This window comes from Miniopterus schreibersii (assembly GCF_964146895.1).
Source record: "Miniopterus schreibersii genome assembly, chromosome: 4".
Taxonomy (NCBI): domain Eukaryota; kingdom Metazoa; phylum Chordata; class Mammalia; order Chiroptera; family Miniopteridae; genus Miniopterus; species Miniopterus schreibersii.
In genome coordinates this window covers 84,335,831-84,359,294 of record NC_138105.1, presented here as the reverse complement: position 1 = coordinate 84,359,294, position 23,464 = coordinate 84,335,831, and the positions used below count along the sequence as shown (strand labels likewise).

General features: G+C 42.4%; 1 protein-coding gene across 6 annotated transcripts in view; it reads right to left on the bottom strand.

The window, feature by feature from the left end:
- The window catches only part of GRIA1 (glutamate ionotropic receptor AMPA type subunit 1), a 266,749-nt gene that overhangs the window by 59,377 nt on the left and 183,908 nt on the right, over nt 1–23,464 (bottom strand). For all 6 annotated transcript variants that reach the window (XM_081137494.1, XM_081137493.1, XM_081137498.1 and 3 more), the window contains one exon: nt 20,179–20,549. In XM_081137494.1, coding sequence (XP_080993620.1) covers nt 20,179–20,549 — 371 coding nt within the window. The remainder of the gene's footprint in view (nt 1–20,178; nt 20,550–23,464) is intronic.

Here is a 23,464-nt window from a genome sequence, read left to right as displayed (position 1 = left end):
ACCCAATGCATTCCTTCCCTTAATTTGGTCTCCTCCATAGACATTGGGTCAAAGAAAAGACCATTCTCTAATGATCCCAAATACTTTCCTCAAGTCTACCCCTAACCAAGATTTCCTATCTTAGTTCAAAACCTGGTCAAGAGGCTGCCTGTGTACTTTGTTCTAGCCTAGTTGAATATTTTATGCAAATAACTGAGAAAGGTTGGAGAGGGAGATGGAATTTAATTGATATAGGATTAGAGCGTCCATTCTGTTTTCTCTGGGAAATCCTTATTCAGAGGTATGAAGGGACTGGATAATTAAGAAAACTCAAAGGTGTTATCAGATCTGACTCTAGGGAATTGCACCTTGCACCATTAAAGATAAAACTCAGGATGAGACCTCTCTGAAAGTTAAAGCACCAGAGAAGAATGAAGCTTCTTTGAATCCAGGGCTACGTCATGAAAATGAGTTCTGGGTTCGGCCAACCCCAAACCCACAGAGATCATGACGTGGCTAGAGGCTGAGCCTGTCTCCTTGATAAACATAAATCCGGAATCACTATCACCATGGGTTTAATCACATCTTGACTATATGCAAAAGGCTCTAGCCTCTGCCCAGGTTTCCTATCCAAACTCAATTTTTGTAAATGTTAAATAAAGGTTTCAGTTTGCTTACTGCTTTCTCACTCCTCTATGGGAATGATTGCAGAGGGGCATAACATACCAACATCTACATATGCATTTCTGATAAGAAGACATGACAATTTGAGGTCAGACTTCTTATAGGAAGAATTATAGAAATTGCCCTTTATGTTGTAGGCCTGCTCCAGTTTACCAAACACAGTGACTTCCATTAGCTCATAATTCTTGCCACAGCCCCGTGTCCAGTTTCCTACTTTCTCATTACTTGACCCCAGGGCAGCCTTTGATCTAGGTGTTCATGCCATCCTCTTTGATATACTCCCCTCACTTGGGCACTGACTCTCCTGTTTTCTTCCTCCTTTCCTGGCTGCTCCTTTTCAGTCCCTTCTGATGGCTCTTCATGACCTCCAAGTGCTCAGAGGTCCAGGGATTGGATCTCTCCTTTTCACTATCTAAACTCACTCCCAAGGTAACCTCATCCAGTCCCATGGCTGGAAATACTGTATGCTCATGACTCCTAAAATGTTGAAGTCCAGTCTGGACCATCTCCCCCACCTCCAGACCCATGAGTCCATTCTGTATTTCCTCTTGGGTGTCTAATAATCATCTCATACCTAACACATTTCAAATGAAACCCTTAATTTCTCTCCATTTCACATCTGTTTCTCTGCAGATGTTCCCCATTCCACCTCAGTAAGTGGCATCACCATTCTGTTAGATACTGAGACCTAAAATATTAGCTGCTCTCTATCCCTCACATCCCATTTCCAATCCATCAGAAATCTCGTTAGTTCTACCTTCAGAATATATTCTGGGACAGACCCCTTCTTACCAGCTCCACAGTTATCACACTACTCTAAGCCCATCATTTCTTGCCTAGACTAATGCAATACCCTCCTAACTGATCTCCCTTCTTTCAATCTGTAATAGTCCCATTTTTCACACCCCAGCTTGCAGGGTTTCTCAACCTCAAAACTATTGATATTTTGGGTGGGATAACTCTTTGTGGGGAGAGGATGTCCTGTCCATCGTAGGATGGCTATCATCCCTGGCCTGTACTCATTAGATCCCAGTAGCTCACCTACTCTAGTGTTGCCAGCCAAAAATGTCTCCAAACCTTATCAAATGTCTTTTGGGGAGGCAAAATTATAAAATTATCCCTGGTTGAGAATCACTGAGTTAGAGAGAGATACTTTAAAAATGTAAATCAGATAAAATTGTTCTGCTCTAAACCGCCCAATGGTGGTTGCCAGGGGCTGGGTGGGGGTGGCAGGTTGGGAGTGGGAGATGGAAAGTTACTAATTAACTGGCATAAAGTTTCAGTTAAGTAAATGAATAAGCTCTAGAGATTTCCTATACAACATTGTACCTATAGACAACAATAAAGTATTGTACACTAAACATTTGTTAAGAGGGTAGATCTCATGTTAAGTGAGAACACTTTTCTTATCACAATAATAAAAAAAAAATCCAAGTTCCTGACAATGACTGACAAGGCATTTTCTGAAATACCCTTCCCCTGCCTTTTTACTTGGCTAATAGATATTAGCCATCTTCCCCTAGAAAGCCTTCCCTGGCCTGTCCCCTAATCTGGGGTAAGGTCCCGGCTCCAGGCTCCTATGACATCCTGTTCTTCCTCTGACGCAGCACACGTAACATCCTGGCTACTGAACTGTGAACGCCCTGAGGGCTGGAACGGTGCCGTACTTATCACTGTATCCTTCCCTTGTGCACAGCATAGCACCTGGAGTGGAGCATTTAAGTAACTATATGGTGGGCTGACTGGAGCTGCAGAATGAACCTGGCCTGTACTACAGATAGGGATACGATACCCAACCTGGTTGGGATGTTGAAAGCAGATGTAATTATGAAACCAGATACTACCATGTCTTAGCATTTTCCTTTCTTATTCAGTAGTTCCATAATCACTCTGGTGAAACCTCAGGGACAGTCTTTACTCTTAGGGTTGTTAGAGAAATCCTTGGTTAGAGAAACCTTTCATTCAACAAATACTGTGTACTCTGTGAGCATGTACTGTCAGACCCTGAGCTGGATGCCAGATATCTTTTGGTGGATAGACTGTTCCATACACAGGAACTTGTAGAGCTTGCCTTGCAGCATGGGTGATGGTCACTTAGTGCAAAATAACTTAATACGTTACTTAATTGCTATTGTAAACATTAGGGAAAGTGGGGGCAGAGGAGAGAAACTCGCATATAGAGACAACTGCGAAGCAAAAATCCTGAGTTAAAAATACAATGCATGGTGCATTAGGAGTGTGGTGGCAGCATGGAGAGGGAGGGACAGAGGAGTGCTCTGCATTGAGGTTGGGAGACAGGCAGGAGCCAGAACAGATGGGGCTCTTCCTCTCCTCCCCACCCCACAATTCTAGAAATTGTTTCCAATGGCTTCACTTTTAGGCCACATTCCGTCTTTAGAATTGTGAGTGTGCCATCCTCACTTGAACGAAGTTTTCCTCCCCTCCCCCCCATGGAAGTCCTATTTATTCTTCAAGGTCAAGCTCAATGCCTTCCTCCACCGTGAAAAACAAGAACTTAAAGAGCCACAACCAATAAGGAATGAAGAAAGGCACAGATGTGACTGGGTAATACTGAGCAGTTCAGCTTAAATGGGACAAAAGATGCCCTTCTAGGGAGTTCACTTCAGAATATGGCAGATCCTGGCATTTCTAGGTGATTTATGAGGAAGAAAATATAGTGGACAGTTGAGAACACACACTTTGGAGTTGGTCAGACCTGAGTTAAATCTGGGCTCCCTACTTTATTAGCTGTGTGACCTAGAGCAACTCTTCCAATCTCGGTTGGTTGTTTCTAGCGTAAGGATGAGTATACCTACCTTATAGGGACAGGGTTAGGGATAACGAAGGGTTGTTAAGAATTTAAATACATAATGCATGCAAAACAGTTAGAACAGTGTAACACCCACATGGTGTTAAACAAGTGTTATCATTATTACTGTTATCATTGTTATGCTTCCCCATTGTTCCTTAACTAAATCGTAAGTGCATTAAATGAGGTAACGTGTCAATTCTAACATAAAGTACATCTCCTGGTGAATCATCACTAAATTCAAGTTCCCCTCTCTCCCAATCTCTTTTTACAAACAAGTACTGTGTACTCCCTACTAATCTTCAGCACTGTGTTATGTACATTGTTGCAGGCTAATGATATTCATTATTGAAGAATATTTGCATTTATATTTTTCAAAATTAGTATGGGAGTAGAAAGAAAATCTGTGGCCAAATTTATATAAAATGCTCTAAGATAATGAGGATTTTAATAGCTAGGAAAAGAGTTGTAATAGCAACTGTTTTTCTTCTCTCATTCAACTGATAACAAAATAACAATGGGATTACAGGGAAATGAATCTAATTTAACTACAGTTGCCCCAAGGGAGAGGCTGACCCAGAGGACCCAGCTATCAGCAACTGTACTAATGTGAGGGATGCTGGAGTGGTCATAGACCCACCAGGTCTTAGTTTAATGTTCATTCGCTAAGGAGGAATAATACTTCTTGAGTCTTTAAAAGCAACTCAGATCTGCTTCACTCACTTGATTTCCCCTGAGAGAGGTAATCTGGCAAAGGGAAATGCTATAAAACATTTGCCTTTGCAGATTCTCACGGATTCCTTAATATAGGCACTGTGACCCATGAAAATCAAGATTGGTACAAGACACACAAAGGAGACCTTTATCAAAGTAGATTGACTTAAATACCATACTCCCATGATGCAGTTAGTTCAGAATTTAATTAGCTCAAACTTAATTCATATAGCTTTCCAGGAATTGCTCTATCACAAAGTAAAATCCATTTCTATTATCACTTTATTTTGATTGACAGTTACAGAAAATAAATATTTTGGTGTCATATGAATAAACTCTCTGTTGTCTGCTCTTTATCAGGTAATGAAGTAACAGTAGCCAGCCTAGTTTACACAATGTAGCATATGATTTCTACAGTAGTTTACATGGTTTATATCAGTGGCTCAAAAATACGTTCCCCTAAATTTCGTTGGTCTGACAAGTAAAAGAACCATAGTGGTGAGTTCAGATTACAGGACCCAGAGCCAGGCCAACTCCCTGGGAGTTCTCCCATGGTCCTGGTGCCTGCAGCTATAACCACTTTGTCTGTTGATGTGACTTATGTTGTGGATTCCCTTGGCTTCTGCTATAGATTATTCACCCTGTGTATGTCATGGCACAAGGCATCCCAGCAAATGTTTTTGTTTTCTTATTGGGGACCTTATTGACACCTCTGGACTTCCATGAGTACCATATAGAATATCATGGAGTGACTGCTATGCTCCAGGCCCTCTAATGGAAATGGATACCCAAATGAGTAAAAATTGGTTTCTGCTCTTAGAGAGCTCACATTCTAGTTGGGAAAAAAGAGAGGAATTATAGAATTACAGACCATGTCCTAAGAAATAATAGAAATATAAAAAAAAGTACATGGGATTTCTGAGGCAAGAGCTGTACTAGCAGCTGAAGCAGAGGAGAGCAGGAGAGACTCCCCCGAGAAAGTGATATTTGAGCTGTGTTGCAGAGAACAAGGGGCCGTGGGATAGACTCTCTGGGCAAAGGGACAGGGATGCAAGAGAACACAAGAGAGGCCAGAATATAGGAGAGGTAGAGACAGACAGCAACAGAGGTAGAGACATACAGACAAGGCTAGAAAAGTAGAAGCCAGACTTTAAAGAACTTTGCCCTGCCCCGAGTCCACTGTAGGTGCCTAACACATACATTTGCTAAAACTGATTGACTGGATTGTTTATAAAGTACTGAAACAAATGTGAGTGTTTTAGAGGTTTCAGCAAATGATTGAACGGTTCGATTTTTGCCAGGTACAGTTTTGATGTATCGAGTGTGTGGCGTTTTATTTTGCTGCAACAGAAGGGGAACATTGTTTATCCCATCCTTTTAAAGCCGTAGCTTTTCAACAGGGTTGACATAAACGGGTGGCAAACTCACAAGATGAAACGGAACCAAATTTTGCACCAAACAGTTTTTCTTCTGTGGTTCAAGGCCATGGATGAGTTTGCTTTTTGTGAGAGTTATTTTTGTTTTTATCATGTGCAGAGAGCCGGGTGATTCACGACTCCGTCAACACCCCTAGTTTAACTGCTCCAGCACAGCGATAGCCTTAGACTCAACTGGCACAAACATGCTACCTTAAAACTTTCTACCTTTTTTATTCGCTCATCTCTCTTACGGTGGTGGCGGCACCAGTTCCACCCACAGCTTTCTTCACACACTGAGTTGAAACTAAATGTCAATAAAAGCAACCATGTTTTGAATGCACAACAAATTCCTCCTTGTCTCTCACTACCTTCTATGTTATTTTACATGCAGTTTCTTCTTTTAGGTTAATTGAAATGAAAGAGAATTAATTCCTCTCTGCCTTTCTCTGGCAGTCTCTAGAGTTTTGTGTTGCTCCATGTTTGAATGCTAAAAGGATACCTTTTTGCCCAGCCGATATGGCTCACTCAGTGGCTGAGCATTTACCTAGGATCCAAGAAGTCGAGGTTCAATTCCCGGTCAGGATACATGCCCGGGTTGCAGGCTCGATCCCCAGTAGGGAGCTTGTAGGAGGCAGTTGGTCAATGACTCATCACTGATGTTTCTCTCTCTCTCTCTCTCTCCCTCTTCCTTCCTCTCTCTGAAATCGATAAAGATATATTTAAAAAAAAACAAAAAACAAAAAACTAATTTAAAAAAATAAAAATAAAGTAAAAGGATGCCTTTTCTACCCAGAAGTGTCCTCAACTTTGCCCATCACTTTTCGGTGTATTGAAATACTGTCCAGAAAATCACTGATAGACTCTCAGCTATTGATTTGTTTTAGCCTTTGAGAAAACCACAATCACTGATGCTCCAATGGAATCATTCTATTGCATAGTTAGAAAACACTGCAGACATGATCTCATACGAGCCTTGTGTAAAAAGAATCCTTTCCATACACCCCAATCCCAATAGAATTATCCAGCATCTGTTTCAGCACCCATGAGCAAGCTTCACAGACACCTAGTTACCAGTTACCAAGACTTATTGTGAAGCTATACTAATTAAGATAGAGTGGTACGGGGCAAGAATAGACAAGCATATCAACAGAACAGAATCAATAGTCCTGAAACAGACCAATAGGCATTTGGTGACCTGGTGTATGAGAAAGGGCCATGTAGTAGAGAAAAAGACTGGCTTTCTCAGTACATGGTGCTAGCTGCACATGGGCTATTCATGTACAACAACAACAACAACCATAACAATAGTGATCTTGACCCTCTATCTTACACATGTCTATATGACACATAGTTCTAAATGCAAAAGGTAAAATTTCAGAATAAATCATAGAAGAGTACCTTCATGACTTTGAGGTAGGCAAAGACTTTTTAAGCAAGATACAAAGAGTGCTAGTCATAAAGAGAAAAAAACTTGATAAATGGACTACATTAAAGTGACATATTCCTGTTCAGCACACAACATTGCCGAGATAGTGAGAAGAAAAGCCATGGAATAGAATATATTGATAATACAGACATCTGAAAAGGACACACGTCAAGGATATATAAAGAATGTTTGCACAACTATTAGAAAAACACAGACAACCTAACAGAAAAATAGGCAAAAGACTCACAAAAGTATTTTTATCAAAGAGGCTATACAGATGTTTAATAAACATAAAAAAGGTACTGGTTTATCAGGTAAATGCAAATTAAAACCATAATGCGATATTATGACTCACCCATTTGCTAAAATAAAAAAGGTAGGATGTGGAGTAACTATAACTCATATATGCTGCTGATGAAATGAAATTTACTTACAAACAAATGTATTTGTAAGTTTGGTCATAAACAGTTTGAAAGGATCTACTACAGGAAATTATAAATAACGTGGCCTAGGAATTCTCCTCTTAGAACAAATATTCACATATGTTCATCAAAAGAGTTTTACAAGAATATTTATAGAGGCATTATTTATAATGGTCTTACACTGGGAACAACCCAAATGTTTATCTGCAAAGATAGTCACTCTTCTGGATTTATTTGTGGATAAATAAATTGTGGTACAGCCACAAAATGAAATACTATACAAGATGAGAATTAATGGACTGCAACTATATGTACTAACATGGATGAATCTCACAACCTAATATCAAGCAAAAGTGCCAGACACAAAAGAATACATATTGTATATTTCCATTTATAAAATTCAGAAACAGCTCAATCAGTACAATTAGTCTGTGTTGTCAGATGTCAGAATAATGGTTACTCTTATATGGAGAAAGGGTAAGAGGGGATGCCTGAGTGTCACTGAGAGGCTCTGTGACTTTAAGTGAAATGATGTGTAATGAAACCAGTTTTATCATAGGCTGCTTGATATAAACAAGAGTTGAGTTCCTACAGCGTCTCATCAATGTTGTAACAAAATAATATTGAATAAAATATTATTTGAGGACCTGCTGTATTTGTTAATTTGAGTTCTGATTCCACAGGTGTTTTTCACTTTATGAAAATTAATTGAGCTGTATATTTATGATTGTGCACTAATTTATTTGTCATGCCTCAATAAAATTTAAAAAAGTCAATTGAGTGTCAAGGGAGAAGATATGAGGAAAACCTATCTCCAATTAAAATCTGTCTTTGCTCAGCTCATTAGATCAAATTTAATCAGCATGATTAAAACAGAAGTTGAAGTTTTAAAAAAATAAACTATAAATCATCTCTATATAAGTATGAAGATTTTCCTTTTTCCCTTGAGTTTTGATGCAATAGGTATAGTGAAATGTAAGAGCCATTGGCTTGATGAATTTCCTTCGGGTTTAGTAACGTGTCTGCCCTTTTCCGCTTTCCAGCCAGATGGGTAGATGAGGACTGACCTTCTACTGATATCTCTCTCTCCTTTTTGGATCACCTATGGACGACACCTGGGGCCCAGGATACACCTGAGCTTGGTAAGTTCACTGTTCCTTGTGTATTAGTCTTATCTCCTCAGTTAGACTATAAACATCATGAATGCAGAGACCTCATGCTTCTTATTTCTGCTGGATAGTGTGGCTTGGCAAGGAAGGGTCACTGCCCAGGGAACAAGTTATGCCAGGAAAATGGACAGGAGCTCAGATCCAGGCTCTTTCCAGGCTTGAGCTGAGGAATAACCCTGGGATGGGATGAATAATGCTGCCAATATCCTCGAGTCATAACACTGAACCCGGCAGCCTTCCCCTTCTCTTGGGAACAGCCTCCAGACTTCCCTCTGGCTGGTGCTGGGCCCAGAGCATAGCCAGATAAGGAGATGCAAGTCAGTGAGTCTCAGAAAGCTTAGCAGAGAATAAATGATTGGTGAGAGGCCAGGAACAAAGTGGGAAGGAAATAAAGTGAGTAACACAAAAGAAGGGAAAGAAAATTAAGGTATTTTGATCTCCTGCTATGTGTTAGGTGCGAGGCAACATGCTTTAGCCTCTTTTTGCTCGTGCATTCTTATAAAAATCCTGTAATTTTGGTACTGATGGCTGCTTGCCCATTTTTAAAGTTTAGGAAACAGGCTTGGCAGTTAAGTTACTAGCTCAAGCCTTTCAGCTAGTAACTGGTGGACTAAGGTCCAAACCCAAGTCTGTCTGAAGAATGGGATATTTTAGTCTCAAAACACAGCCATCTCCCCTTCTTTGCTTTGATCCCCTCCCTTCTGACCATCTTACCTGGAGTTTCTTCTGCGAGTCTAGCTTTATTCCTTGGGACCAGCCCAAGTCTCTTTGTGTAGCCCAGATCAGTTTAGTCCTCGGTGATCTTCCTCTCTTCTCTATCTGTTGACTGTAAATCCCATATTTGGGAATTATTCAGCTATCAGTCTCCCTTATTACCTACCTTTTCTCTTGTATATCTTGGTCCCTCTACTGACTTGCAAAGTCAGAGGTCTGAACCTATGTTTCTTGCTTCTTTGCATCTACCGTAACGCTTAGTGTTGTGCTTAATGCGAAGTTTAGATCCTAGATGGTGCTCAATTAAAACATTTGACTGAATATAATCTTCTCTTTTGTCTGTAGCAATACATAACCATAGTAACCAGAAACAAAACAAAATTCACTTTCCTCATTCCCAGAATGGGTACCTACATAGAGAAATAGGACATGGAAGAGAAGATGACTACCAGGCGAGCGCACAGCCAGAATACCACAGGGAGAAGGCATCTTTCTCCCTGACAGCCCCTTCTGCCTACTGCTCATGAGATAAATAACCTGGCAGCAGCAGTGGCCGGGACTCCTCGAGCATCCAGCCAGGACCTTCTGAATTCTAGAAATTAGAGCCTGGCTGACACACTTCCATCCATGGTTGATCAAGCCTTAACACTAATCAATAAAGGTATTCCACAGGGAGTTGGAAGTTATATCTGGTGGCAACTGAAGAACTAGCCCAGCAGAACCCATTTTCAATTCCGTGTGTTTCTTTGTTAACACTCTAATGGCCTTACAACAGGTTATAGGGACCCAAAAGTCATGATATTGAATGTATCATTAAACTTTGTGAGCTCTGAACACTTGGCTTATGAGTACCTAGGGAAGATTTGGATTGACAGATCCCATGGCTCAACACATCTTGCTTCAGTGCCTTTGCTCATGGTGGTCCCCACCAGAGACTTCTCTCTTCACTTTGCTTTTGTGGAAAATCTTATCTCATGTTTCAAGGTACAGTCCAATGCTTTCCCAGATGTCTCTTTTCACTGCAGCCCACACTCACTTTTCCTTTCTCAGAAAAATTCTGGCACCAACTCTACACACCACAGAATTTAGCCCTTGGTTGCACATCCCCCTAGTTCCCTATGTTCAATAGAGGCAGCATGGTGCAGTGAAAAGAGCCTATTCTTTGGGACCAGAACCCATTATTTCCCTGCTGTGCAACCCCAAAGTTCTTCACAGAGCAGCACTGGCATCCTGTTCATCCCCCTTAGCAGCTGCATCATGTTTCATTGGATGATGAACCATCACTTCTTTCCATGGACTTCTACTAATGGACAGAGGGCTACTTTCAGCTTTTTAAAACAGCAATGAAATGAACATCGTTGTACATACATCTTATCACATCTGCACAGCCCTTACTATAGGGTAAATGTGTAGACTCCAGCTGTTTCTTACCCCCACAATTTTAAGGCCATTTGTGATCTCTTTTACCTCCCCCCTCCCCCCATTCATACCTAAAGTGCTATAGTTAAAAACATGGCCTCTCCAGCTTTTGGCCCTGACTATGGCACCCACTGTATGCCCACAGTCACTTTCCAGCTGAAACCACAGGTTGGTCTCTCCAAAGTGACACCAGTTACATCTTTGCTCTTGTTTCTGTTTCATCATCTCCCTTACCCCAGCTGACCACACTACACTCACTCCTGGTGGGGGTAGAATGCACTCCTGGGTGCTCACCTCTCCTTTCTCAGAGATGGGTTTTAAAGACAAAGAGACTGTGAGGAGTAATAGAAAACAATCCAAAGTAAAAAAAGGTCCATTAAAAAAAAAAAGAGTTAGGGGTGCCTTTTTATTATGAATTCTAAAAACTCACAGGGAGCTCTAACGACTTTCAGAAGATTTCTGGTTGTAGAAGACAGTGGTGTGTCAAGAATAAATCATGGGCGTTAGAATCAAGCAGACACGGCTTATAACCCCAAACCTGCTGGGTAACCAGGGATAAGGGAGCGAATCTCTCTGAGCCTCAGTTTTCTCATCTGTAAAATGGTGTTGATGTACTGGGGCAGAGGTTGTCACGATGGTTAGAAGTGATATGATCTAACACCAGTGTGCTTGACACATAGATGCAACAAATGAAAGCAATTATTGCTATTATTTTCTCCAAAAAAGAGAAGATCAGAGTATTCCTGAATAATGGGGTAACTGGCAACATTAGGATGACAGGGAACTTATTTATCTGGGTCTATTTAACTTCCTTTTCTCCAATTCTACCTTTTCCTCCAAATCCATTCCAAGGGCAGGACTGAATTGTTTCATGTGACACACATAATTAGTGACAGCCAGAAATTCTCTCCATTAGGTTGCTTTCTCTCCATTAAATGAAAACTATGACATGGCCTTAAAAAGTGCACATATTCATTCATTCAACAAACAGATGTTAAGTAATTAGAATATATAACAGCCTATATAAGGATTTGAATGAGTTGCAGAGATAAGATGCCAGTCTGTGTCTTGATAAGAATCAGACATGGGAACAACAGTGGAAGGTTGAAGATACAAGATGTACTCATAGGTTCAGATGACAATGGCGACAGCAACAACAACGTCAACAGCATTTGCTGTTTGTCTGTCAGCCCTGTGCAATTGTCATTTAATACTCAAAATATCCTTTGGAAGTAGGGCTTCTTATTATCATCATCTTCCAGGAGAAGAAACAGGTGCGGAGAAGCTATTTTCCCATGCTCACACCGCTAGTAAGTGGTAGCGTTAGGACTCAATCACCGGCTGCCCTATTCCAGAGTTCAAGCTATAACCATTACTGTAAAGCAGCTACAGAGGAGTAATTGGGGTTGGAAAGCAGCATTTGCAAAAGGGGAAGGACCTGAGCAGAAAAGATGGGAGAGGTCAGTTCACGTAGAGGGAATGTCAGGGCACACAAGCAGCATGGGGCTTGGGAAACAGAATGAAGCTCAACTTGATTTGACTGGAGCCTTGACTGCACCTGGGAATCAAAGGGGAGACAAGCCTTAGATGGGGGCTAAGACATACTAGAGACTGGTTAGCTCCAAGTTTGAAGGGGGGAAAAGTGAGACAGAGAAGTGACTCACCCAGTGGGCAATAGGTAGACTGATTGAGCTTCTTTCTAAGCTCCTCCTCCAACCCTGTGGGCCTGCCTCCTGTGACAACAGCTGCTGCTCCTGTTTTCCCCTTGGATAGGACTCTCCATTCTGCTCCCAGCAGCTACTGTGCCTCCTTAAGCAACCAGATAATCACAATGTCTGTCATCACCCAGGTGTGCAGTTTCTGCGTTTGTGTGCTTGACACCATTGATTTTCTGCTCGGTACCTTGGGCTTATTTCACCTATTATCTCCCTTGAACATAGCTAGGGTACGAATATTCATTTGCCACAGTTGGATGGTGTGCCTAACTCATGCTTGAAACCATCAGGCTCCTCATACATTCCCCGTAATTCAATTAATTATGCTTTCATCTTTTTCCTATATAGAACTTAGTACTTCTTTCCAGATGAACAACTAGGTCTCTTGATCTCAGGTGCTATACTTCCAGAGAGGCTTTAAGAAAAACGGGATTCTCTCCAGGAAAATATGAGACCTAGCAAGATGTAGCCATGGGCAGGCATTTCTGGACATAGAGACATAGGGCCATCTTTCTTCTACGGCAGCCCCACTCATGGCCTAGATTTCCCAAGGCATGTGAAAGGAAATAAAAAGACAGCAATCAGATTTTATCCTTGGAACTGAAAATGGAGGGAAGAGGGGAGAAGAGAATTTTTTTAAGTATTTAAATATGATTCCGTGTATGTCTATATGCATTAAAGATTCAGTAGTGTTTTTATATTTCCCACCATTCCTCCAGGCCTCCCCAAGTGGAACCTAGGCATCTTTCATTTCATCTGCACAGGGTTGCCATGGCAATGGCTGTCTAGAACTGAGTGGGAGTGGCCCCCTTTAGCTGACATGTGTGTCCCAGTTAATCACAGCCCCAGCCAGCCTCCATTCTTGTGTTACCGAACTTACGCTAATTATCCATGTGAACTTGGCTAATTTTCTTCCCTCCCTGTAAGCTGGAATCTTCACCTATCAAAGTGGGATTAGGTGTTAATTATATTTTTATTTTGTTTACTGCCTGCCTCCTCTCACTAGAAGCTAAGCTCTGGAAGGGCAGGGATTTTTGTCAGCTTTTTTCATTGATGTCTCCCATAGCACCTTGAACCATGCCTGCCACTTAACAAGTGCTAAGGAAACACATAATGAGTGAATAAATGGTCCTGATCATGCCTTTCAGCTCTGTGAAATACTTTCTGAAAATTTGCCTATTGTGATTTTGGAGGGGGGAAAAAAAATCTCTCCTTCCATGAAACTATTCAAATCTTGGGTTTCCAGAGCAATCCAGAGAGAGCAAGCAGCTTGACTCCCCCCTTGCTGATGGCTGGAACTGCTGGCTGAGATGCAGAGAATGATGCTTTCCATTTGTGTATCCAGGGAAACTTTTATCCCCCGTCACTGCATTAATTTTAATACTCCTATGAGGCTTTCAGAGCTTTTGAAACTTGGACTCTTGTGCTTTTCCATGGTCTGTGAAACTGCTCAGTATCGGAGCCTTGCTTTGGGTCTCACCATTAGGTAGCAGAAGATTAAAGTTGAACAGGAAAGAGGCATTGAGCTGGAGTCCCCAGGCATGGGGGCCACTCCCAGACGGTCCATGCACACATCACACCTGCCACGATGGCAGAATCCCCTCCCCTGTGCCAACCCCTCCACATTGACATTGCTTGTTAATGTGAAGGGAAACACGAACAAGATGAATATACTCTGGTGGATCCCTCTGTGAGCTCCTCCTCGTATGAGGAGGCAGGGTCACTGGAAAGGCCTCTGCCTTCAATGGCTACTGTTGCCTCCTGTGTGCCCAGGGCCTCACTCACCTAGCAGGTAACATACCACAGGGCCAAGCAGGCCAGACAAACCTTGGGTTCAGCATTCATGGCTGTTGGTTGGCACCATTTCTGTCTGACCCGTGGACCTTGCTTCCTGGACCTCAAAACTGACTTCCCTGGACAATATCCTAGTTCAATGACTTTAATTCCCATCTGCCCTGGGGGAAGGAGAGGATTTGTGAAACGTGTATTCCTCTCTTCAGCTGCAGAATTTCCAAGTCTGCAGATCTGGGGCAGGGCCTGGAAACCTGCAGTCTAACAGACACCCCAGGTGATTCTGACTCAGAAACCCCCATACCCAGTCCCAAGACTAAGAGCATTTATCACAGATTACTTTCATCATCGTTGTCCACAAGTCCTTGTGACACTGTACCTTGCAGCAATGAATCTATGTCCTAAATTAGGCTTATGTTTTCTAAAGGTGAAATATTTTATAATTACAGGCTGCTTTTATGAATATTTACTCTCAGCATCCCTACTTTGCACCACTCAGGCCGTATCAATGTAAGAAGAGGAAGAGGCTTGCTTGGCTATCCCTGGGAAGGGAGGAGGGAGAGCCTGAGGTGGAGGGGCAGGTTTCTCCTCACCTCTTAATGTGGGGGCGAGGCTGTTGGTTGCTATGGAATTTGTGTGTGAATGCAAAGCACCAGGCTGTCATTGTGTTATCGGTTGGTTTGGGCTCTGCTCATTCGCCACCTAGTTCCCATGGTGAATCAGTTGGTTACAGCGCCCTCAGCAAGCCCTTTAGCTGGGGGGTTGTGGTATAGGTTTCCCAGAGATCTCCAAAGTACCATCGCCCCCCCCTTGAGACTTCTCACTGAGAGTAATTATCTTCACTAGGTGGAGATAATTATCATATATTTTGATACGTTTTAAAATCAGGAATAAAAGACAGCTCTGAAAGCTGAAGTCTAATTTCCCATTTTCCTCTGTTCTCTAAGACCTTCCAAATCCCTCTCATTCTTACTAAGGTCACCTGAACCCAGGAAAGTACTGACCCCAAGGAAAAGCCAATGGGTAAATGGAAGCTGTAGGAATAAAGAGCTGAAGAGGCTCACTTTCAGTTCCCTTGCAGGCAATGAAGCCTCGGATTGAGGCTTCGCGGTAGGCAGTTCTGGTCTGAGCACTGAGGCCAGAATTATTATCTCAGTCACCTTTGGAGAAAATCCTTTTCTCCTCTTGGGTGTGTTTTCTCATCTGTAACGTGAGATGGATAACTGAGATCATCCTAATGATCCCACCCAGAGCTAAAGGTCTCTGGGACTGTAGTTCCATGGTTTTCAAATGCTCCCCACCCCTTGGATTCACTGTGGACTCCTCCCTCTCCTCACCTTCATGTACCCAATGCCTCAGCAAGTGCTGTTAATTCTAGTTCCAAAGTAGACCACAAATCCATCTCCACAACCATCTTACTTTCCATCACCATAATATTCCCTGGACCGCCAGAAGAGCACCTTGCTTGGCCACTCCGCTTTCACTCTTGACTATTCTCTGCTCTAATTCATTTTCCTCGTAGCTCCCCAGAGTGGTGTTTTAGCATGTAAATCAATCCTTTCCTTGTTTAAAACTCTCCAATGTTTTTTCATTGCATTTAGAGTAAAACTCCAAATCTATACCATGGCCATGAGACCCTACACGATCTGGCCTCTACCTACTTTTATAATGTTATCTCAAACCCACATACTGGTTACTCCTCCCATCCTTGAAAGCACTAAGCTTTTTTCCACCCGAGGGCCTTTACCCATGGCCATTATGCCTCTCAGTTCTAATAAGCCTAGCTCCTTCTTGCCTATCAGCTCCTCAGAGAAACCTTCTCAGAACATCCTGAGGAAGTCTGCTTTAACCCACTTCCCTTACTATCTATTGCTATAGGAGGTTTATTTTATTCATGGCACAGCATAATTTATACATTCATTCACAATTGCTTGTTTAATGTCTGTTCATACACTATACCCACTGTACTGCCAGTTCCTTGAAGCGAAGACTCCCATCCCCATGCTCTGTCATCAATATATCTTCATAGCCTCAGCACCTAGTACCGTGCTCTGAATGTTATAGACAATTAGTAACATCTGTTGAATAAATGGATGACATTGGCCACAAATAGGGGAAAAGGTACAGAAAGGAAAGTTGAGGGAACTAAAGATTTATTTTGACTGTGATGATTTTTTGTCTCTCATATATCCCTTCTCCAAATGTTCCTCTCTATAAAAAAGAAATCTAATATATGTATTAAAAATAGATCTTTGGGCACAAGAAGCAGGCCTCAACGTCAATTCATGGATGACATTTTTATCTGTGATCACAGCCAAAGTGAATTTTAACTTTGAATGCTAAAATAGGTTACACAAAACCAATTTTTCATATAAACATTTTAAAGGGAGGATGGAAGAGTCTTTAAAGCATTTCAGAAGCATTTACTGGCACACATCATTAAATGTGCGAATTACAGATTATCTTATCTATTCATGGTGCTGGTGCAGAAAATATTGACTTTAGACACTTTAGACAATGATGCTGATTGGCTCCCCTACATCTATTCCTATCCCTTCTACTCTAGAGGCTGGAACACCTAAATTCTTGCCTCCCAGCTTCCCTTGCCATTAGAAGTGATCATGGGCCACTGTTCTGACTAATAAGATAGGAAAGGATATCTTCTTGGGGTGGAGGGTATTCTGTTAAGCTTTTTTCCCCTGACCCAAAGACATAGAACTGATTGGCAACACTTCTTTCCCCTCTTGCTGCTTAAATATGGACACAGAATCTGGGAGCTGCCATCTTGCAAACAAGACAAGAATCACAGAACAGCTGACCCCGATGTCACTGAATCAAGCAAGAGCCACTGTCTGCCACCAGTTTTCCTATAATGTGAGAAACAGAACTCCATCTGTTCATATTACTGTGGTCGGGTTATTTTGTGACTTTCAGACAACCACATTTGGCCACATTTTGTTGGCTTTGACTAACAGACATTACATGAATTTTGAAGACATTAAAAAGAGATAGAGCAAATTGTGTATGAATGCACATACAATTCAGATGAAACTTAGTTCCCCAGATTATAAATTAGTGAGGATTTAAGGTATGCTCTTTCAGGAAATAGCAAGAACAATTAGAAATATACAAGTTTCTGAAAGTACCTTCCACCATAGCACCCAGAGTGTCGAACATGTCGTTGTGCACATCACAAAACTTGTTGAATTCATCAGGAAATGTGTATAAAACATAAGCTTCCATCAGTGTTTGCAGTTGTCTGCTTGGTCTCTGGCCCAGATTATTGTCTAAGTGTCCTTGTCTTTTTGTCTGGCCTGAGCAAGGTGCCTTCTCTCTTTAGTGTATATTTCCAAGAAACATTGTAATGTATTATATTCTGACTCTTTGGGGGCTTCTACAGGCCCTAAGCTCTCAGATAGGCTGGGGTGGGCTCGAGAAGAGAGAGGCCCCCCAAGTGGATAAAGCTCCTTATTCTGTCAGGTTTACTGCTGGTCCTGTCAGGCCCTTTAATCCAAAATGACAGCTCCTCCCTCTCATTTCCTGTGAGGAGGAGTCTCAGGAACCCAGGTATGCTCCTCTGGAGGGGACACTGGCTGTTTCTGTTTTCACACTGGACTTCCCCAGAAGAGGGAAGCCCAGTGGCTTTCAAAGCAGTGTAAGCACACTTTCTTCTAGTGAAGGTTAGTGGAATAATATATGAAGTCAGTAAAATAATAAAAACCAGCATCTGTTTCTTAGAGCTTCCTTTGTGCTGGCTGGATACTGTGTTACGGGGCCTATACGTATCAGTCTCTTTTAAACCTCACAACAGTACTTGAGGCAGGAATTCTTATTTCCTTTTTGCCAGTGAAAAAACAGAGGCATAGAGTGGAATTATGGAGGAGGGAGGCTGGGTACACTATGTTCCTGTTCAGTCTCATCTTCACCTCAGTGTCAGTTCCTAAGATACCCTAGTAGAACCCTCAGAAGTCCTGGAAACACAGTTTGAAAGTCTTCTTGCAGATAAAGGTCACAAACTCAGATACCCTCTCAGGGGCCAGCGGAGTGACTAAGTAATGAAAGCAGAAAGATCAGGGCTGTGGTGAAATGGGGAATGCATGGATCAGCTAAAAAGGGCAGCTGCCACTCAGTTTTGGGTCATCATTGCCAAACTGTGAAGATCAACGAAAAACATGCTTGACAGAGGACTCAGCTGTTGGCCACCAACTCGAGACCTCTGGAGGAATGGTGAGGAGTCTGAGGCCTGCCCACAGGGTGCCATTAGGAGGTAAGATACCCACCGAGGAAGGAAATAATGGAGAAAAAAACAAGCTCATGGGTCTTTTGAGACACACACATGTTTTGATGGCTCTATATTATACTGACTAGGTAAGAACCATTTGTTCTCACTGTTTATCCACTGGCCTGATTTATTTTTAAGCCAGCCCTTTGCCTGCTTGGTTCTATCTGCTCTTTACCATGTGTTCCCCAGTATTGGCCAAGTATCCAGTCTCACACTTCCTCTCCCACGCAGCCTCCCCCCACCCCCGACTGTCTTCTTATTTAAAGAAAAACAAAATGATAACGGTGAGTAATGAGACGGTCTAAATTATGCAGCAGGCAAAGTGAGTCCTGCAGAAAGCTCCTTAGAAAGATTTTATTCCATTGCTGCTTAGGAATATTGGTCCTGGTCGACACTCACATGCCAAATAATCTTATCTGTGGTGCAGATGTCTCCAGCGCATGTTCACGAGGCCTTGATGTAGATATGCAAGTATGCCCCCAGAAAGAGAGTGCGTGTCAATCTATCCACGGTAGCCAAATCTTAGCCATGCTTCCCTGCATGCCGCAGGGACTCCAAGTCTATAAGGGACTACCTACTGGAGAAAGAGCCATAGACATGCCACTGTAAAAAGAAACGTAGTCAGTGCTTATTTATCAGGTAGCTTGGAGGAGATTTGTGGCACGAACATTTCAGAATGTACTCAAAAGAACAGCACACCCAAAGACAGGAGGTAAATAAATGTGGAAATTGGTCTAGATTGGTAGTTTGCAAATTTCTTTTCCCCTCCCTTCCCCCCCTTCTTCCTTCCTTCCTTAGCTTCAGAATCCTTTTACAAAAGAAATACTATTCACAAGTCTAATATATAAAACAGGCAAAAATGGAGCTTCTCTGGTTCCATGGGGGTGGGGGGTTGGAACCTTATTGATTAGCTCATCCCAGTGCTCTCAATATGGTATCAGAGGCACCTCTTATTTTTGAACCACCAGAAACAAACTTATATCACCATCAGAAGTAAACTATGTTCAAGGTCTTTCTCAGAACCAAGAAGAAGAGCTCTAGAGATGAAGATGCCAAGGATCAGGTGACTTGCTCAGGGCCACACAGAGCATATGCTATAGTCAACTCAAAATTCACTGCTCGGTCACCATTCAGAAGTAGTACAGGATGGCAGTCAGAATCTCAGCTCCCCTGGCCGCTAGCTGTTTAACCATGGCAAGATATCCATCATTTCTGTAGTTCCTCATTTATAAAGGAGAAATAATGAGAGCCTCACCTTATGCTTCTGTGAGGATTCAATGAGATAAATGCACATACAGAACTCAAAATCTTGCTTGGCATATGGCAGGTGCTCAATAAATGTTAGTTGTACCATACTGTCCCCGATTCTTTCTCTGTACCTTTCAGCTACAGAACATTAGATTTGTGATTATGCTTATTAATCTTGACAGAGCACATCAGCCAGAGAGCAGACAGAACTGGCCCAGACACAGAATGCATCCAAATGATCCACAGCATGCAATGGATGGTTGACGGATAGTTGGAACACTGAGTACAGTGAAGTCTGCAAATAATTCCTATCTCTTAACTTTTCAGTATTTGCTTTTACCAGGGAAAACATAGCTCTGAGCAAAGGGGCTGAAAAGAGCAGACTGACCTGGGAGAAATGTCACATCCTTGCTGCATGAAGGCTCCCAGGGAGAACCACAGGCTGTTGAATATCCCAAACTCATTGGACTGGTCGCTGGTTGTCTGGTCCCGCCCTTCCTCAAACTCTTCACTGTGCCACTCATAGGGGCTGAAACGGCTGACCAGGAAAAGGACAACGCTCACTCCGATGTAGGCAAACACAATGCACATCCAAATCTCATAGGCCAAAGGATCAAGGAAGGAGAAGACCCCCGGCTTGGACTTCTGCGGCTTTTTTATCATGATGGAGATCCCCAAACTCATAAATGGCTTGGAGAAGTCTATCACCTCCTCCCGGACCAAGGTGATTGTTAAAGGGGCTACAGCCACATCTGCTCTCTGGAAAAAAAGAAAAACAGAAAGAAAGAAAAAAATGCAGTTGACTCAGCAGCACTCTGTTCTCTTGTTTCTTTCTTCACTGTGAATAGTGTTTTATGTCTTAAGGGATGTGAGTTGGAAAGAACCTTAGAAGCCCAACCCCTCCTATTGTCTATAAAATACTTTTGACAAATGGCCAATCAGCTCAGCACCTTACAGGAGAGGTTGTCCCATCATTGGACAGGTTTAACTGTTTGGGCCATCTCCCCTCCCTAGAAGGGGCTTTTGTGCTACCTGTTGCTCTGCCTTCTGGTAGCCAGGCCTCCTTCCTCTGCCAGGAAACCACTCCTGCCTCACTCTCAGTCCTCCTGGTTCAAATGTATTGACCATGTGGTTACATGGCGACGCGCACAACCTGGGTTTAGCCAACTCCGCTGGCCAGAATGACTCACTTAAGGGTGGCATAGGACCCAAGTTGGTTTTGTGAGCATGAGCTCTGAGAGGCAGAGTGAGAGGTGCAGAAGCTGATTCGTGATGAAGTCATTTGGGCTGTCCTACATTCAGGGGTCATGCTGGGCTCCCTAGGATCACGTGCCCATATATTCTTCTGTTTGACCCCAAGAACACAAACCAGTCTTTCAGTTTGCCTAGGCTAGTTTGAGTTGGGTTTCTTTTACCTGCAGTAAGATAGCCCTGGCTAACAAGGCGATGAAGACAAACTTAACTCAATAAACATTTATTTGGCACTTATTGTGTGCAAGCCGTAGGCTGGAAGCTGTAGGTAAGCTATGGTCCCTAACTCAAGAAATTATAAACGACTGGGAGAGACTAGTACGTGCGTGCACGTGCACACACACACACAGCTCTCAGTCTACAAAGTAGGCTGGGTATGTGCTATCCAAGAAATACAAACTGCCCCAGGAGACCAGGGAGGGATTAATTCTGGCTGGGGACATCAGGGGCTTTATCAAGAAGGAGGTGACATATAAATTTGGCACTGAAGAAGTGACATATAAATTTGGCACTGAAGGACGAATAGGATTTTTACAGAGTAGGATGCTGGCACAGAACACATTTGAGGAGGAGGGGATTATGTGAGTAAAGGCCTGCCTGGCAGAGAGAAGGAAAAGTTGCACCACTACTATTTTTTTTTTTTCAGGAAGACTGCTAAGAAATACACAAATAATTCACTTTTAAAAATTTAAATCCAGCATGTGGATAAACATAGAAGGTTGCAAGAAATGCTTATCCGGAGGCATCCGGCACGTGGATCACCAGTCTTGCTCTTGTGTGTTTCCTGCCTCTCTCTAATGGCAACAACACTGGCATCAGGCAATAAAAATCCACTGCTCTATTGGCCTGAGATCAGGAGGTCCTGGGAACCCAGAGGTTCCATGGACAAATGCCACAACGTTCATTTCTGAAAGGAGAGACATGCCTATGCAAGTCTGTTTGAGATGTATGGCTTTCTCTTATGATGCTATACAGCAGTCCCTAAGTGAGGCCAGTGACAGGTGCCCTGAGACAAGCGCCCCGCTTAGCCACTGCCTGGTGCTGCTTAGAGATTTCCTCTGATTACTCTCATTGGCTGGGATTATTAAGAAGATACTTTATGTGGAATAAAAAGCCTGGCTTCAGAATGATTTAGGTTCTCACAGAGAGAAACTTTCTGTAAAGCAGTGTGGAGTCAAGTGTGAATTTCGTAGTAATTCTGTGTGGTTTTTCCCCTAACACCCACTGCATACATCTTGATAATTTTTACAAACACCTATAAGCTGGTGCAAGGGAGAAGATATCCATTCTTTTATCTATAACCTAATATAGATAGACAAGGAATGGGAGAGAAAAGGGATGGAAATGAGGGACTGAGTGCAAGTTACCCAAAAGGGAGGTGAAAGACTACCAGCTTTGAAAGTGGTAACAGGAACTGAATGGATTTGTTGGATGCTTCCTGATGCAAATTAATAGAATGGACTGTGGACTGGAAAAATCATAGACCCACTTCATCTTAGTGCTTAGTTCATTGAGAAGTTCTAAGACATTTCTGGAGGGATGCTAATAAATATAAAATTAAACGTTGGGAAGCAAAAATTTAAACAAGTTACTTTGGGGTAGGACTTCCCAGAACCTTTAAATGACCGCTGTGCACTGAGAATTTCTAGGAGGAAGTAGGTGGAGTATTTCTAAAATTAATTGCCCGTGGGTACCTGTGCATCTATAGGGACCCACGTGTGTAGAATACACACAGAGTGGGAGATGCTAAATTCACAGACCTCATTTTACAGATAAGAAACTCAGGTCCAGAGAGAGAAGGTGGTTTGTGTAAAGCAGTGGTGTTTTAGCTTGCTTCCCATTCACCGAGAGGTTGGGGGGGTTCATTTCCAGCTCCTAAGTAGTTACTAGAGCTCAGCAGGCTTGATCAAGGGCAGAGCTGAGCTGGGAACATTGACCTGGCTGCTCTTCTCTGTGACTCACTAGCCTTAATTGAGACAGTTGTCTTTTTGGATATCAATTTCCTCACTAAAAAAAGAGAGGCACAACATCATTTTTGTTTTGCCTATTTGACAGGATTGTTTTGTGAGGGTTAAGTGAATTCTAATATGTGAGAGTACTATGAAATGTGAGCATTTCACGGGCACTTAAAATTACTTTCTTAAACTGACACCTTGGGACAGTGGCTCTGAAACTTGAACATGCCTCAGAATCACTTGGAGGGCTCTTAAAAATACAGGTAGCATCTGGTTTCAGTGGGTGTAGAGTGAGACCTGAGAATTTTCATGCTGGTGCTGAAGGTCCAGACCTCACACTTTGAGAACCATAGACCTAAGGGATCCCCAAACAAAATATGTGGTGTCTAAAAACAATCCTGGGGAAACAGTGAACAGTTTTGATGCAGTAAGTAAAAGCAAGAAGTGGAGAAAAGGGTCAGGGTTGGA